Below are 17,686 nucleotides of genomic sequence, written 5' to 3' on the forward strand. Positions count from 1 at the left end.
GAGAGCCCTCCGACTCTGCCACAGGGTGAGAAGGGTGAAGCAGTGGCCCACATGGACTTATAGGGACAAAAAACTAATGCCGGGGGACTCCTCACCTTGACCCCCACCTTCAGCCCCTGTCCCTCCACACCAGGTAAGCTCCCTGGAAGGGGTACTCAGAATCCTGACTGGACTGAAATTTAGTTTGCGTCAGTTGGTGACACGGGACCTTAAAACACAAAATGAATTCGATCATAGAAAAATAGTTACATTTCTTTGCGCGCCTTGGGTTTGTGGACTGAGGTTTGTACCTACTGAACTCGGTTCATCTGCAACGGTGTTATTTGCATAAACCAAAAAACCAATGATTACAATTGCCTCGTGACCAAATAAAACTTCAAAACATGTTTCGAAAGTGCATTTATTGAGTATAAACTATGTACCAGGTCTGACCTCTTCTCTTTATATATGTGATCTCATTTATTCCTTACAATTCTAGGTGCAGGTACCCCCACGTCGTGGTGAAGGAAACAAAGATTTAGAGAAGTTAAATAACTTTCTAAAGTAAACCCTACACCCAGTGTGGGGCTTGAACTTCTGACCCCGAGATAAAGAGTTGCAAGCTCTACTGCATGAACCAGCCAGGCACCAAGAGAAGTGAAATATTTTGCCCAAGGCCACACGAGATACATAATGGAGACAGAATTCAAACCCAGGAATGTCTGACTCCTAAATCAATATTCTGAACCCCTGGTTAGGTTACATCCTCTCCCCTGGCTTGGCTTCATGTATCTCTCCAGAAACGTTCCTTTCTACTGCCCCTGGTGTTTGTAGCTTCAAGGCAATCACACATTCATGTACCGCAGCCCTGGGTACAAAGAAGCACAAAGTTCATATCCTTCCTGCTCCTAGTTACCAAATTGCCCAATAACTAAGTGGATTGCTGCCATAATCTCGGTGCCCGGATTTAACAAGTTTCAGCTCACTTTTGCAGCCACTCCACCTCGTGAGTTCATCAAAATTGCCGATTGATTAAACTTCAGCAAGAAACAAAATGTGACAGGAGACCCGAGTCCTAGACCAGAAGTCAACAGACTATGTTCCTTGGTTTCCCATTTTTACATTGATCGTTTGATCTTGGGCAATCACTTAACCACTCTGACCCTCAGTTTCTTCATCTGCAAAATAAATACAATCTTAAGGTCTCCTTCTAGCTCTAACTTTCCGTGATTCTGAAGAGTTGAGATCAAGTTTATTATTTTGTGGGAAATTGAACTGTACTTCTCCAAACACTAACTATTCTCTGATCTCTATCTGTTTCTCGGTTCTAGAGTTAAATCTCCTTCTTTGTGGGATAAGTCACAGGTAAAGAATTTCACAAAGGGATGGGAAATTACACATAAAAATACCTTGTCTTATTAGCATTAGGAGAACCATGAAGACTAAAGATGAAACTGTTTTTAGCAAGACTCTTTATAACACTATATAAAGAAATACAAGAATTGCTGTAAAATGATTTTATCACTTTGGCTGTGATGTGGAGGAAAGACATCATCCTGATAATAAGATCTCACATAGGAAAATTGTCTTGTATCCTTTGCAACTGCTTACTACCATCCTTTAAAAATATTTTCTGGTATTTCATGATCCTTCTCATATGACTGTTATCTCCATTTCCTTGAGTGTAAATTCTTTGATGCATTTAGTTTATTTCCCTTGCATGATATTGACCCTACTCAAATGTTTTATTATTCTCAAGGTGGACACATGACTTAGACCTATGCAACTGGAATATTTCATACCCCTGTCTAGAGTGTTTATTAAGGATAAATGGATTACCAGCAGAACTCAGGACATGGTCAGGAACTATCAAGAAAGAGATATTCTTAGCTTGCTAAACTAGAGACGATGTACATGCCGTGAGCTGCTCAAAACCACCTTGCCACGATGTAGGAAGAGCTTGCCCGAGATTGAAGTTGACACAGAGAAAGCAAAGTTTAGAGATGAAAAGTAACAGGTTTCCTGATTGTATTATTCGAGTACCTGGATCCCATGGTCTACTTCCTGGTCTGTCAAGAGCACAGCCAATAAATCCCCTTTGTGTTTAAGCAGAAGCCATTTTAAATCTTTTTTTTTTTTTTTTTTTTTTGTCACTTGCAATGGAAATTAATCAAACTAGAATTTATGAGCCTGTAGAGAAAGTCCATAATTCTCCCCTTCTTCACATCAGCAGATGCTTAAGGGTCTTTCTAAAATTGAGATAATTGCTTTGCCACAGGAAAAGGTGAAGTGGAATCGGATATCTGACTTTCATCTACGTGCTGATTTTGAAAACTAACCCCATGAAAGACGTAACTTCACAATCTTATTTAATTCTCGAAGCAGCAAACAAATTGATTGACACTTATTTATGTTAAGGATGAACGTACAAACAAATAACACCACCCCTGCAGGTTAGTAGGAACACTTCAGAATTTTCCACCTGCTGCCAAGTTACCATGAGTGATGGCATTTTCTCTTAAAGCCAGACTTTTTTTTTTAAGTTTATTTATTTTGAGAGAGAGAGAGAGAGAGAGAGAGAGAGAGAGAGTGGGGGGAAGGGAGAGAGAAAGGGAGAGAGAGAATCCCAAGCAGGCTGAACGCTGCCAGGATGGAGCCCGACGCAGGGCTCGCACCTATGAACCGTGAGATCATGATCGGAGCCAAAATTGAGAGCTGGACGCTCAACCAACTGAGCCACCCAGGAACCCCAAAGCCAGACTTTGTGAATGCCCAAATATCTGCCTATGGTCTCTCTTCCAGAATTTTCTTACATGACATGGGACTCAAGAGTAATTGTCTACAATTGAGAGACTATGAAATCAAAGATTAAGTATAATATTTAAATGCATTATAAAATGTATTTAAAAATGCATTGTTAAGTGATTCTGTGGCTCCCTCTCTCTCTGCCCCTCCCCCGCTCATGCTCTGTCTCTCTCTGTCAAAAATAAACATTAACAAAAAATAATGTATCTCTCTATTAGCTCCTTTCAGTCACAGATGCACCTGCTCAAGCTACTCCCATCTTAATAAAAGCTGCCTGGACCCCACATCCTTTCTCAGCTTCTTGGCTCTCCTCTCCTTCATGGTCAACCGTCTCCTTTCCCTACCCCTGAACTCACTCCAATGTCCCCATCACTCCACCCAAATTGCTTTTGCTAAGCTCATCAATGGTCCCAGCCTCTAAATCCCACCGTTCAACAGCAGTATTCCTCTTCCTTGATTTCTCCCCAGCTACTGATGCAGGGGAGCACTCTCTTCCTAAAACATTCTCTTCTTTGACTTTTCTGGGTAAAAGTTTTCCCTTCACTGTGGAATGTTTCTCAAGTGAAGCCATAACCTCGGCAGGGACATTGGCTGGAGCATTTGTTTGACACAGACCCCTGCCCTCCACACGCAGACCTTCATGTCGAACGCTTCCTTAGTCCTTTGCTCGTTTCCGCAGTCGCCCTCAGGAGCACGCGTCCATCCTCGCAGGTCGCTGCATGGGGCGGCCATCTTGCACAAAGGCCAGCTTGCCACTGGAGTTTTTACTGGATTTCTTCAGAGACACAGTGTAGCAGCAGTTTTAATGAACGTGCTTCTGCTTGTAGTGGAAAACTTAATCTCATGAAATTCAGAGAACTTCAGCCACTTGTGGCTCAAAACTCAATTTTGGGGTGGTGGTGGGTATTTCTCAGTTGTTTTTTTTTTTTAAGACTCCCCCCCCCCCCCCGCCCCTGCCGACCAGGTTTCTAGTGGGGTGGTGGTGGAGGTGGGGGGAGAGGCTTGGGTATCATCCAGCATTGTCTCTGTGCTTTGTTCTTTCCTTGCTTTCTTCCCTGTAGGATCTACTCGGAGTGAACTGTCTGATCTCCCAATGCAAGTGGTGCACCTTGGTCTTTGGCAAGGAGAGGGAGACACAGAATCCGAAGTGGGCTCCAGGCTCTGAACTGTTAGCACAGACCCCGACACCGGGCTTGAACTCACAAACTGCGAGATCATGACCTGAGCTGAGGTTGGACGCTCAACCGACTGAGCCACCTAGGCGCCCCATCTCTGGAACTTTTTGGATTCCTCCCTCCTGGACCTGGGAGAGACAAGTATGTGTATGTGCTGGGGGGGGGGAGGAAGGGAGCTGAGTAACTGGTTATCAGAACAATAAAAGGGCCCCTCTGTGCTCATTCCTACCCTTCTAAAGGCCAACCCAAGGTGGCTCAGGACACCAAATGGACTGTCTTCTCCCAGAGGTCCAGGCAGGGCCAACATTCCCTCCTCACCGTCTCCTCCACTCACACCGATTTTCCTGAATTCTCTTCTTAACTTTTTTCTCTGCATCTTTCCGACAGCCCAGAAAGGAATTGATCTCCACATGGTGAAAAGACTTATTTTTTCTAAAAAATATATACCATTCTTCTTAACTTTGTGGTCCATGGTCTGTGCCCTGAATCTTTACATGTAAAGTCAGCTTTTTAAAAATGAAAACGAAAAACGCTTTTCTGTCAAGCACCTGCCTCTTGAAAAGTGGCTTTCAGACCACATTGCTTTTATTACAACTTAAAACAAATCATTTCGGAATTCAGGCACTACTTGTTCTCCCTTCAAGGCAATGAAGCCAATAGGTAGAGGGCTACACGGCAACAAGAAAATTAGTGGGGAAATTGTTGGCTTAAAATGCACACATACGACCTAGGTATGTAATCATGGCTTCTTTTACTTGCTGTCTTCCCCATGCCAACTAATTCACGAAAGCAAAAACGATAAAACTTCTCGTCTTTTAAACTGCCAGATGTCTGCAGCTTTTCATCCCTCTCAAGTTTCAGAACTTCGCAGCGAGAAGGAGAAAAAGAGCAAAATTAGAAGCAAAATCTCAGGCTTCAAAACCCTTTTGTGTCTCTGCCTTTCCGGTTTCATTTGGTACGGCAGGAAAGCGGGCAGTAAGCTTTTCGCGTGAGTTGGATGTTGTTGGTTTCAGCATGTATACAAACGTTAAAAAAAAAAAAAAAAAATCTTATCTAGGGGCGCCTGGCTGTTTCAGTCAGAAGAGCATGCAACTCTTGATCTCGAGTCCTGAGTTCAAGCCCCACCTTGGGTGAAGAGATTAAATAAATAAAACTTAAGGAAAAAAAAAATCTTATCCAGTTTAAGTCACTTTTTTGGCTTGATTTTTCTGATACAAGCGTTTTTGAATCAAAGTCCACATTTAGTGAGAGGAAAATTTCTTTTTAGTTCGTAACGTATCATTATTACATAGGACTTATTTGCACTTATTAAAGTGTATTCATCTTGAAGACACATACACCTGAACTTGGAAGCGTTAACAATAAGCAAGTCGGAAGTAAAAGTGCGAAGTGTGGACGGCATAAAGTAGAAAAGAAATGCAAGGGGGAAGAGGCTCTAAAGGGGAAAGGTTCGGGGGAGAAACGGGCACTTTTCCATGCCGCCTCCAGGCTATTTGTCCAGCTGGGGGTTCGTTTGTCCCTTTAAGGAAACACTACGACCGTCCTCGGCACAGTTGTGACCAAAACCCAACGCGAGAGGAAGCCCGCACCGCCCGGGTTGCGCTGCGGAAACCTAACCCAACCCTGCGGGGCAAGGGCGAGTTTCGGACTCCGCGTGCGACAGCGATCTGGGTTAATCGTCTGACTTCACTATCATCATCGTTACTATTTAACATGGTGACTATTTCACATTCCTAAAAGCTCCGCGTCCAGGACGGCCTCCCAATGCTTCGCTCGTCTACATTCAAAACAGCGCTGGAAGCTGTTTTCTGACAAGATCAAAAAGATGGAGGCGGGCTTTTGTTCACCTCGGCCCCCCTCCAAACAAGCGTCTTCGGGCGGAGACGCGCGCACCGCGCGCCCGACCGGCGGCTTGGGGTCTGCGAGGACGCGGCGGCACGCGAGGACCTGGCCCGGCCCGGCCCCCACCCTCTCCGCCGCCCCGCCTCCCCCGCCTCCACGCCCCGCGCCGGAGGGAGGGAGACGGCGGGAACGCGCGCGGCGTCACAAAGCCGAGCCGGGACGCAAGCGTTGGCGCCGGAGACCGGGGCGCCCCGGGGGAAGCCACTGGCGGCCCGCCCTCGCGGGGCGGGAGGCGCGAGCGCTCGCCCCCCCCTGCCTCCCCCCGCGCCCCCGCGGGCGCCCCTCCGCCTCCCGGCCGGGCCGCGGCGCGGCAGCTCGGGCGCCGCAAAGCGTCCTGGGAGAGCCGGCTCGCGCCGGAAGGACGCGCGGGCGCTCGGCGGCGGCGAGGTTATAAAAGGGAAGGAGCCGGCGGCGGGCGGAAGTGGGCGGTTCGGCTGCTCCGGGCGCTGTTGTTTGGCGTCTCGGCCTCCCGAGGGGCGTTCTCTGGAGGGCCGCCGGTGCAGGCCGCAGTGACAGGGCCGCTCGCCCCCGCGCACCCCGCCTCTTTCCCGGTGCAGCGTCCGCTCGCGGCCTCCGCGACCCGCAGGCCCAACATGGCGCAGGAGGTGTCGGAGTACCTGAGCCAGAACCCGCGGGTGGCCGCCTGGGTGGAGGCGCTGCGCTGCGACGGCGAGACTGACAAACACTGGCGCCACCGCCGGGAGTTTCTGCTCCGCAACGCCGGGGACCTGGCCCCGACTGGCGGCGTTGCCGCCGCCAACACGGAGGAAGCTGCGGACGCCGAGAGCGGGACCCGCAATCGGCAGCTGCAGCAGCTCATCTCCTTTTCCATGGCCTGGGCGAACCACGTCTTCCTCGGGTGCCGGTGAGTGAGGAAGAGTCTCCGACCGGCTCTCCCCGTTTTGTCTGCCGCCCCCGGGCTGGGGCCCGGAGCCTCAGCGGGGAGGGGGAAGTTGTGAAGCGCGGGAATCTGCGGGACTGGCCGCCCTTTAAGGGGGAGAAGGGCGTCTCAGCCAGAAGCCGACATGATTAACAGCCTGCCGTCCCCCCCCGCGCCCCGCGGTGGGTGGGGGGCTGCTGGTAGGGTCGTTGGTTGACATCGCTCTCGTGGATGGACACCGAAGTTTAAGGGTTGGTGAGCAAGGACCCCGCCTCCCAGGATCCGGGGCATTTGTTTCTGGGGTTCCAGGAAACCGAAAGTTCCTGGCGGTTGGTACACTTTCTTGATTACGACCAGGAAATGCCGTTCCTGTGGCCTGTTTTTGCACAGCAGCAGGAGTAGCTGGGGGGAAACACTTTTTAAAAGTGCCTTTTTCTTTTTTCAGGTACCCACAAAAAGTTATGGATAAAATACTTAGTATGGCTGAAGGCATCAAAGTGACAGGTGCTCCAATCCATACCACAAGAGACGAACTGGTTGCCAAGGTGAAGAAAAGAGGGATATCGAGTAGCAATGGTTAGCAGATCATAGATGTGAACATACATAGGAGTTTAGAACATAAGTTTGATGTAATTAGGATTTACTGTTATTACTAATTTTTTTAACAAGCTAGAATTTATACACTGTTATTAATCAAGTTGGAATGTTAAACCTAAATCCTGTGTTTGTGTGTTTTAGGCCCTGGTTTTGATAGTCTCCTTTGACTGCTTTAGATTTTCAAGTGTCATATGTTGTCTGTGCTGTTGATTTTTTAATAGTAGAAGTTAATGATGTTATTCGACACTGTTTTGAGAAATTAACGAAGTTATTCCACACTTTTTTAAAGAAACTGCAAGCCCTGAAATATGTTCGCCTTGTGCCTTTATTTAACAAATATCTGTCTTATAAACTTTCAGCTGATCTGTATGAGCTAGAGTTAGTCACATATCTGTTTTCCTTCTTTTTAGAAGGGGTAGAAGAGCCGGCAAAAAAACGAATCATGGAAGGGAAAAACAATTCCACGGTTGAGCAAGATCATGCAAAAATTTCTGCCAAAACAGAACGTGCATCAGCTCAGCAGGAAAACAGCTCGACATGTACAGGGTCATCCACCAAATCGGAGAGCAGTGGAAACTCCACTCGAAGCTCTGCCACCTCGAGTCAGAATAGCTCTACAAGTGATGGAGACCGGTCTCTTTCCAGCCAAAGTAGTAGCAGCGTTTCCTCTCAGGTAACAGTGGCAGGGTCTGGAAAGGCTTCTGAGTCAGAAGCTCCAGATAAACATGGTTCAGCCTCGTTTGTTTCTTCGTTGTTGAAATCCAGTGTGAATAGTCATGTGACCCAGTCTGCTGATTCCAGACAACAGAGTGGATCACCTAAAAAGAGTGCTTTGGAAGGCTCTTCAGTCTCAGCTTCTCAAAGCATCTCAGAGATCGAGGTGCCCTTGTTGGGCTCCTCCGGAAGCCCAGAAGGAGAGTTGCCACTGTTGTCTTCTAAACCTAGTTCAGAGACAGCTTCAGGTGGGTTAACTTCCAAAACTAGTTCAGAGGCAAGTGTTTCCTCCTCTGCTTCTAAAAATAGTTCCTCATCAGGCATATCCTTGCTCACTCCCAAAAGCAGCACATCCACACCTGCATCGCTGCTGACTTCCAAAAGCACTTCGCAGGTAGCCGCGTCGCTGTTAGCTTCCAAAAGCAGCTCCCAAACCAGTGGATCTCTAGTTTCCAAAAGCCCTTCCTTAGCAGGTGTGTCCCAGCTGGCCTCTAAGATTAGTTCTCAGACGAGCACATCACAGTTGCCTTCCAAAAGTACTTCGCAGTCCAGCGAGAGTTCTGTTAAATTCTCTTGTTGCAAGTTAACTAATGAAGATGTGAAACAGAAACAACCTTTTTTCAATAGACTGTATAAAACGGTGGCGTGGAAGCTGGTGGCCGTTGGCGGCTTTAGTCCCAACGTGAATCACGGAGAGCTCCTAAATGCGGCCATAGAGGCTCTGAAGGCCACACTGGATGTGTTTTTTGTTCCGCTAAAAGAACTGGCAGATCTGCCTCAAAACAAAAGCTCTCAAGAAAGCATTGTCTGTGAATTGAGGTGCAAGTCTGTGTATTTGGGCACCGGCTGTGGAAAAAGCAAAGAGAATGCAAAAGCTGTTGCATCAAGAGAAGCACTGAAGTTATTTCTCAAGAAGAAAGTAGTGGTAAAGATCTGTAAAAGGAAATACAGAGGCAGTGAAATAGAAGACCTGGTCCTCCTCGATGAAGAGTCAAGGCCTGTAAACTTACCTCCAGCATTAAAACATCCTCAAGAATTACCATAATTTGCCCAAAATACCACTGCAGATGATGTCTGGTATTTGAAGAGAAAAACTGGCTTACTTTTGTATAATACGAAACACAGGCTTTCACAAATTTTGTATTGCTTTTTTCCAGTTTTGCAGAAAATTTACATTCTAGTTCTCTTCGCACAGTAGAAGTTGTAAATAATTTATGAATGACAGTACGTATTAAGAAGTATGCGTTAACAGCATACCAGTATGCTGTTTTATTTGCTGAAGAAAATACTGTCTTCTATTTTTAATGATCCGTTAGGTACGACGTGTAGTTCTGTAGAATCTTAAAACTTTTGTACTACTTTCAATTTGGTGAAAATGTATTAAGTTGTCTACCACGCTTTCCCCACCCCCAGCTGAATAAACCTCCACATCAAAGAAAAGGGGACCATAGTATTTGAATGTTTGAAAGTCTGTGAAGCTTAAGGTTTTAAGAATGTTGCCCATGATACTGAACATGTCTTGTTAAAGAATAAAAGAAAAAATAGTTGCCTCAGACTATTTTTATGAGAAGTTGTAAGCATTTTTTAGATATAAAGCAGTATAAAGTACTTAAGGTTATTTTATTCTGAAGTTGTTTAAAATTCACCATGATTTTGACCGCTGCAGATTCTTTAAGTGGGTTAATTTATGTTTGAGGTAAAATACAATTTACACTTTTTCTTAAAGACATAAATGTGGGTTTCTATATTAAGCATATTTTGTGACTACTATTAACAGATTGATTTGTTTAGATATTAAATGCTTTAAGCTATTTTACCTTTTCAAGAAGTCGTGTTTTTTTCCCCCCCCCCAAGTCAGAACCAATTCCTGCAAATGGGCTTCCCACTACTAGTCATTATAAATTACAGCCGGGTTATTTTTCATAGCTGATAGGCAACTTTTTATGGATAGAGAAAATACAGTTTGCAAATCTAGAACTAGATGGTTTTTTGTTTTTTTTTTTTAACAAATCTCCTAGAAGAATACTGGGAACAATGGAGAGCCATGCTGAGCTCTACCGAGCTCGTCCAGTTGCATGACATGTTAGTAATGAAATGGAATCCTATGCCTGACATGATTCTGATTGTATTACTCTATTGTGTGTTCTCTTTCATTTTTCTTCAAACTCTGGCCCAAGTTGTTATCTTTCTGGCCTTCTATCTAGCTGCTGCACTTTGAGCAGTAGTGGTAATAATGTCCTGAGAAAAATCAAGAAATGACCTTTTATGTGCCTGGTATATTGGAGTAGGAAAATTGAACATAAGTAGCATCATTTTAAGGATGAAGTTATTTCTATTTTCTATTCTAGAAATAGACAAGGATACTTACACATTTGAAATGATCACCTTTCGCTTTACCAGATAATCTTTAAAAATGACTCCATATTGAGGATATAAAATTAGATACCAAAGTCCATATTCTGTAAATAGGTTGCCTTCATATGTTGTGAGAAGCAGTAACCTGAGTGTTAGGAAAGTGCTTCTAATTACTCGACTTTCCTCAGTCTTGGAGTGTGTATTTTGTGGGACAATGATTTGCTAGAAAAGCCAAATATTACAAAGGATAAATAAATTTCTGTAATGTGTCTAATTAGGTGGTTTGGTATTTCCTAAATTGGCTTGTTTCAAGTTAATGTAAGTATTGAAAATATTTTAAGTTATACTAACCTTTTGATATGGTAGACTTGGAGGAAGCTGCTTCGTATAAAAGCATTAATTTATAAACATTTACTATAGCCTTATTAACAGCTTATAAAATGCTCTTAATCAAAATGTAAAGAATCCCAGATAGAGAAACAGATTTTACGATAGTTCGAGAAGAAAACAAGCTTTGGTAGGAATCTAATTCTTGAGATAGAATCTTGTCTCCCTTTGGGAATTCTGCCTTTTAACTTCACCTGTAGAATAAGGCAAATGGCCCTCGAACTATGAGGGTTAAAGGAGATAATACACTTAAAATGCACTATACGATAGTTTATTAATTGCTTATTTATGTATACTCCTTCCCTCACGACCTTATGAGTAACTATTATTTGGCCCGTATTTCAGTTGAAACAAAGTAATTTGGCCAAAGAATGAATTCAAGCCTGTATCTGATTGTCTGCAGAACACAAGCTCTTACTACGTTGTCTTAATAATTCTCATTTCTCTAAATGCTAAGATTTCTGAAACTCCCAGATTGCAGTTTTATTAAGTGACAGAGCATCTTTTCAAAGCCTTCATTTCCTTGGAATGAGTCACATCAGTAGCTCTTCTGCTTATTAATCCTTCTTGGTATTTAACATGTCTTGAATATTCTCAACTAGGGAATTAGTCCCATATGGGTTCAACTGAAATTAAAAAAAAAAACCAAAAAACCTTAAAATAATTTGCAGTCTAGTTGAGTGAATAAAATTATCAAGATGGGAAATAGTGAATTTCATTTTTAAATCACTGCGGTGAGATGATGTTCTAAAACTGGTTTTTCTTAATGGTATTAGAAGCAGGATTTTTTTTTTTTTAACAGTAAAGTTAGTTGACTTTGAAGAATAGTGTTGTGAATTTTTAACCCAAATTCTTGGGGCCTGCCACTGCTTCCATTGGCTACGGTAATTGTCATAAGGGTGTGTAATTCCAAGGCTTTTTATATGTATTATGTACATATTTATATACATTTGTATTTGTATGTATAAAAAGCCTGCTCCAATTTGAATTATGTGTGAAAGAAAGACCATCGTTTCTCCTACCAAGGGCAGCTTTTTTTTTGGTACAGAATTCTCCTTGCTGTTTAGATCTCTGAGTAATGGCAGTGAGAAGGTAACCAAAGCATCAACTGGGAACCAGAGCAGTCCTACAACTGTTGTAGTTTAAGGGAAGCTTGTAGGCTTTTTCCTCAAAAATTGTGCTAAAGTCCTACATTGACTCACTTCACTGGCAAATCTCTTGGTATCAATTTTAGCCATGACTTTTGAAAAATAATGTAGTTGATGAATAGAAATACTCTTTGTAGCTTTTTATCATTTAAACAAACAAAACTGAAGAGGGATTATTATCTGCAAATGAACATTAATTTTTAAAGTTCTATCTGTTGTTTTGCTGTTTATAGAGCAAAAAAAAAAAAGTAGTGAGTGGGCAAAGTTCCAAAAATAAGTTGACTAACTTGGAAAGAGGGGGAAAAAAAGTAATACTGAAAAGGAAGGATTACATACTGGACGTTCTTTTATTTATTTATTTAAAAAAAAAATTTTTTTTTTCAACGTTTATTTATTTTTGGGACAGAGAGAGACAGAGCATGAACGGGGGAGGGGCAGAGAGAGAGGGAGACACAGAATCGGAAACAGGCTCCAGGCTCTGAGCCATCAGCCCAGAGCCTGACGCAGGGCTCGAACTCACGGACCGCGAGATCGTGACCTGGCTGAAGTCGGACGCTTAACCGACTGCGCCACCCAGGCGCCCCTGGACGTTCTTTTAAAAACTAGAAATTACAGGGGCTCCTGAGTGGCTCAGTGGTTAAGTGTCTGACTTCGGCTCAGGTCTTGATCTCGTGGTTCATGGGTTTGAGCCCCACATTAGACTTTGTGCTGACAACTCAGGGCCTGGAGCCTGCTTGGGATTCTGTGTCACCCTCTCTGCCTCTCTCCCGGTATCTCTCTCTCTCAAAAATAAACATTAAAAATTTAAAAAAAAAAAAAAAGAAGAAACACTAGAGATTACATATATCAATACTTAACAGGAAGCAATCAAATACCTTCTGTGATTTGGAAATTTTTATGAGTAGAATCAGAATCCTCCTTGGCAGTCATTAAGGAGGCAACCAAACTAGTGCAAAATAAACAGTAAATACACTGAACTATAAAACCATTATATAGAAGTGGAGTGTATATAGCATGAAAAGGAATATAAAGATTGGCCAAAATGGTAAGAATCACCTAGTGTTTTTCTTATGACTGTTGTCATGTAAATCAGTTTACCAGGGCTTGGACACTCTGAAATGATAAAACTCCTGAACATGTAATTAGTGTTCAAACTTGAGCCATATATCCTCAAAGAAAACTGGGAGCCCTGGGTGTATAAAACAGGAGCAGGACGATAGTTCAAGGAGAGTGGCCACCATTGAGTTTCTTCCTTAATTCCTGCAGAACCTCTTTGGACCATGAGCAGAAGGGGGTGTAACAACCATGGGACCCAGTGTAGACAAGCTTCCTTCTGCAACAGGTATTAGAAAGTCACTAGCTTACTACAAAAAGAAACTAATCTGTTTTTAAGTAATCTACCATATAGAATTTATAGTTAGTAGGGACTCAGGTAAGGCTTAAGGGACCGTCACATAAGTTAACATTTAACTAATGCTAAAAATAGCGATCACTTAATTTCTTACATTTTTATTACAAAATATAATTGCAGAAGTCCGTAAAGTCCAATAATAATTAATTGAATGCCCATATAACATTACCTAGCTCAAAAAATAAAACTGTCGCCACTGCGAGAACTCCCATGTGAATAGCTACCATTTATTTGGTGCCTACGATGTGTTGTTGGTTTACCTATGTTTGTTGTTTGTTTTTTTAAAGTAAGCTCTATACCCAATGAGGGGCTTGCACTCAACACCCCAAGATCAAGAATCACATGCTATGCTGACTGAGCCAGCCAGGTGCCCCTACCTATGTTTTATTTGAGCCTCCCTGAACCCAATGGGGTGGGTTGGTATTGTTGATCCTATGTTACAAATGAGAAAACTAATGACCATTTTGAATTGTTTCCCTCAAATCACAGAACTAGTATCTGGTGAAGCAGGGACTCAAATCCAGTATCCTTACAGAAGACTAAATGACAACTTAGTTCCAATTTGGGGCAGTGACTGTGAATACCAATGAGACACGCTGTCCCATGACATTTGTTTCCCGTGTTCTGGAAAATAGTAAGTGTAATCATACTTTGAGGAAAATTTAAGAAATTTTATTTGACCATTTAAACTAGGAAGCTTCCAAAGAAGTAAATAGTAAAGGAAACTGCTCAAGTATGTATCTGAAATAATCATTTCCTAATATTTCCTATAAATTTTATTTGTAGAGGCAATTTACAGAGGCAATCAAAGGGACAATTTACAGAGGCAATGGTGTAATCAGTGATGTAACCAGTGGTTGAAGCAAATTATCTTATGAATCCTGTCTCATTACTCTTCACCATGTGTATATTATTATTATTATTTTTTTGGACACTGGCTAAAGAAAAATGGTTTTCACGAAATGAAAAAAGAGGTCCGTGGAAGCATTTCTAGTTTATCTTACCTGTGTGTACTGATAGTGGGCCATACTCAATGTGGGGATTCTCAAATACACTCAATAACCTGCAGTTGGGAAACCAATATGGGGTAAAGTATGTGTGTCTTCTGTCCTTGTTTTTCATTTCAAAATATTCAATGCAGTCAAGAAAAATATGACATAGGTAAAATAAGGATACTATTTTGAAAATATTTGTTCCTTTTCCCTTGCAATTCACATTCTCTGGCAGTCATTCTGCTATTATAGTTCCTATAAGGAAGGAGAGGATACTGTGACTTTAGGGAACTCCATGCCAGGGATAGCAAGGAAGTTAAATTCACTCATTCCAGCCTGGGTAGATTTTGAGGAGGAGAAGGGTGAAAAAGGAAAGCAGGTGTTTGAGACACGTGGGTCCTGATCTCTGGTCTATAGCATGAACTTCAACTGTCAGAAATGAGGCTGGAGTAATGACAGTTTTCATTTAGTGAGGATGCCTTGTTTATCCCAACGGCCATCAAAGAATGCATCACTCCTTAGCAGGATCTGAGAGATCCAAACAAAGAGGGCTTGAATAAGAAATGCTGAAGGCATCAGGACCGAAACTCCAGAGCCACTGACTTGTACAACACCAGGGGGCGTCATTCCCACGGAATACGATGGATGTCATTTAATACAATGAAAGATGTTGTGGAACAAGGTGGACCTTTTTGGAATCCCTGAAATTGTTGTATGAGTAAACTTATTTTTAAAATCATACTTTAATATTTTAAAATACATATTAGTTGTTTTGTGAAGCATGGATAGCATATAAATTTTAACTGTTCTTGTTAAAGAACGAATATTAAAGTTATGTTGACCATACGGGGGGCACTATTTATACATACTTGGTCATGGGTTACTTTGCCCAAAACATTGTTCTATAAGAATTATTTTGAAACAATAGCCTAAAATCAAGTATCAGGTGAAGCAAGGCTACTTGGGTTAAGGATTTTTTTCTCTATTCACAAACCTTGGGGAAAACCTTCAGGAACTAGGCAGATGAAGAATTATGTCAGTTCAGGTATGGAATAACACTGAGAGTCTGCTTGGTGTTCTCTCCTGCAGATAGATAAAGTCCCTTAATTATCGAGTTTGCTCTATACATTCGATGTAAGCCCACCAACCCTTTCTCAGTTTCCCTTTGATCCGTGTGTCTGCTCCATTAATTCTCTCTCGGTTACCTTTGAGCTAACATAAATCAAAGATTGTAAGAGTTTTACTTTCTAAAACCATGGAAGATAGTACGTACTTCAGAAGTCAGACATCCCACAAATTTCAGTGTGATGTCGCTTCTGGGAGAACAGTGAAAGAAAATTGCTGACCCTTTTTGATCTCTGTCAGTAGGAAGAAAGAGGGGAAAGACTGGTACACGGAAAATAATATAAGGTCAGCTCCATCACCTCTGTTCCTGTGAAATGGATCTATGAATTTTGTGTAGACTTTGGTGGTTTTTTAGAATTTAAATTCTATCCCTTATTTTAAGGAAATCCATGCCATCATCTATCAAAGCAAAGCTTTCCTACTGAGACTTCACCTACAACAGTCAAACTAAAATAACATTAACAGCATATTGAGTTTCTATTGCTGCTGTCACACATTTACCACAACTTTGCTGGCTTAAACGACACGAATCTGTAGGTTAGGAGGCCAATGCAGGTCTCCGGGGGCTCAAATCAAGTCGTTGGCAGTCCTGCGTTCCCTTCTGGAGGCTCTGAGGAAGAATCTGTTTGCTGGACTTCTCCAGCTTCCAAGGGCTGCTTATGTTCCTTGCTCCTGACCCTCTTCCTCAGTCTACAAAGCTAGAAATGGTGGGGCGTGTCCTCAAATGGCATCACCCTCAGCTGCTTCTGCTGTCACATCTTTTTTTCTGCCACTGGCATCACCTACTCTTCTTTTTCTGCCTTTCTTTCCCACTTATAGGGACCCCTGTGATATTAGGTTCACACAGATAATCTCCCTATTAAAAATTTTTTTTAATGTTTTTAATTTATTTTTGAAGGGAGAGACAGAATGTGAGAGAGAGAGAGATGCAGAATCTGAAGCAGGCTCCAGGCTCTGAGCTGTCAGCACAGAGCCTGCCGCGGGGCTCAAACTCGTGAACTGTGAGATCACGATTTGAGCTGAAGTCAGATACTTAACCGACTGAGCCAACCAGGCACCCCAATTATTTCCCTATTTTAATATCATCTGATTATCTGATCAGAGGATCAACTTTATTAATTCCATTTGCAACCTTAATTCTCCTTTGCCATGCAATGTAACATATTCACAGCTTCCAGGCACTAAGACATGTTTACCCTGACGGCCCATTATTCTGCCTACCCTATAGGGATTTGAATTCACCACTATCACCACCACCATTTTTCTTAAGAATGTTGGCTTTCTACCTTCCTAAGTGAAAAGTGTTGACTACCTTGCTGCTGAGCAAGATGCAGAACGGAAAGTAGTACAGCTTAGAGATGAGTGCAGCTTGATAAATTGATGTGATTAAGACAGATATACTTATTTTAAACAATGTCTGATCACAAGTAGTTTCTCTGCCATTTAATCAGAGTCTAATTAGGGAGTCTTTTTCTACTTCAAGGATCCTTAAATAAGAATGACTTTCTCTTAAGGGTCGAATAATGGAAGTAAAATAACAGCTGCAATGGCAAGCAAATTCTTGACAGTTTTTCAAGACTTCTTTTGAGGCTAGTAGACAGGGGAGAATTGCATCTTTGCCATAATGAGGCTGGTGGGTAGGGTAAGAGCTCCGTGCCTAATTTCATTTACATATTGCCTGACCCTGATGTCACAAATGTGAAATGCCAACTTCTCATTGCTAAGAAACATACATGTTTTATTTTTAATTCATTTATTTAAATTCAAGTTAGTTAACATACAGTGTAGTATTGGTTTCAGGCATAGAACCCAATGATTCATCACTTACATATAACACCCAGTGCTCACCCCAGTAAGTGCCCTCCTTAATGCCCATCACCCATTTAGCTCATCCCCCCACCACCCTTCCAGCAACCCTCAGTTTGTTCTCATCAGAGAAAGATACATCTCAAAATTTTTTTTTAAGATTTTATTTTTAAGTAATCTCTACAGCCAATGTGGGGCTTGAACTCACAACCCCAAGATCAAGAGTCACACACTCCACCGACTCCAGCCAGGTGCCCCAGATACATCTTAAATTTATAGCTTTTAGGTATAGCTGAACAAATAGCCAGAGAGTATATATAATTATTAAAACACATGCTTAGACATTCTTTAGAGCCATAATGGTTAAATACATCCTAGGCATTTAAAAAATCACATTGACAGACTTCAGA

At 42.5% G+C, this 17,686-nt stretch overlaps 1 protein-coding gene across 2 annotated transcripts; it reads left to right on the forward strand.

Annotated features, from left to right (window-relative positions):
• Nucleotides 1-5,988: 5,988 nt before the first annotated feature.
• On the forward strand, nucleotides 5,989-9,868 carry CDKN2AIP (CDKN2A interacting protein). Of its 2 annotated transcripts, none has more exons than XM_025932870.2 (3): nucleotides 5,989-6,726; nucleotides 7,187-7,286; nucleotides 7,749-7,891. In XM_025932870.2, exons 1-3 carry the CDS (start codon nucleotides 6,455-6,457, stop codon nucleotides 7,755-7,757), a joined length of 381 nt encoding a protein of 126 aa, XP_025788655.1. In that variant the 5' UTR covers nucleotides 5,989-6,454; the 3' UTR covers nucleotides 7,758-7,891. The 2 variants fall into 2 exon arrangements, with proteins under 2 accessions (XP_025788655.1, XP_025788653.1); XM_025932868.2 differs by having other exon boundaries at nucleotides 5,999-6,726; nucleotides 7,187-7,317; nucleotides 7,749-9,868.
• The last annotated feature ends 7,818 nt before the right edge of the window (nucleotides 9,869-17,686 follow it).

This window comes from Puma concolor, chromosome B1, assembly GCF_028749965.1.
Source record: "Puma concolor isolate L17-30 chromosome B1, mPumCon1.1.hap2, whole genome shotgun sequence".
In the NCBI taxonomy this organism is placed as follows: domain Eukaryota; kingdom Metazoa; phylum Chordata; class Mammalia; order Carnivora; family Felidae; genus Puma; species Puma concolor.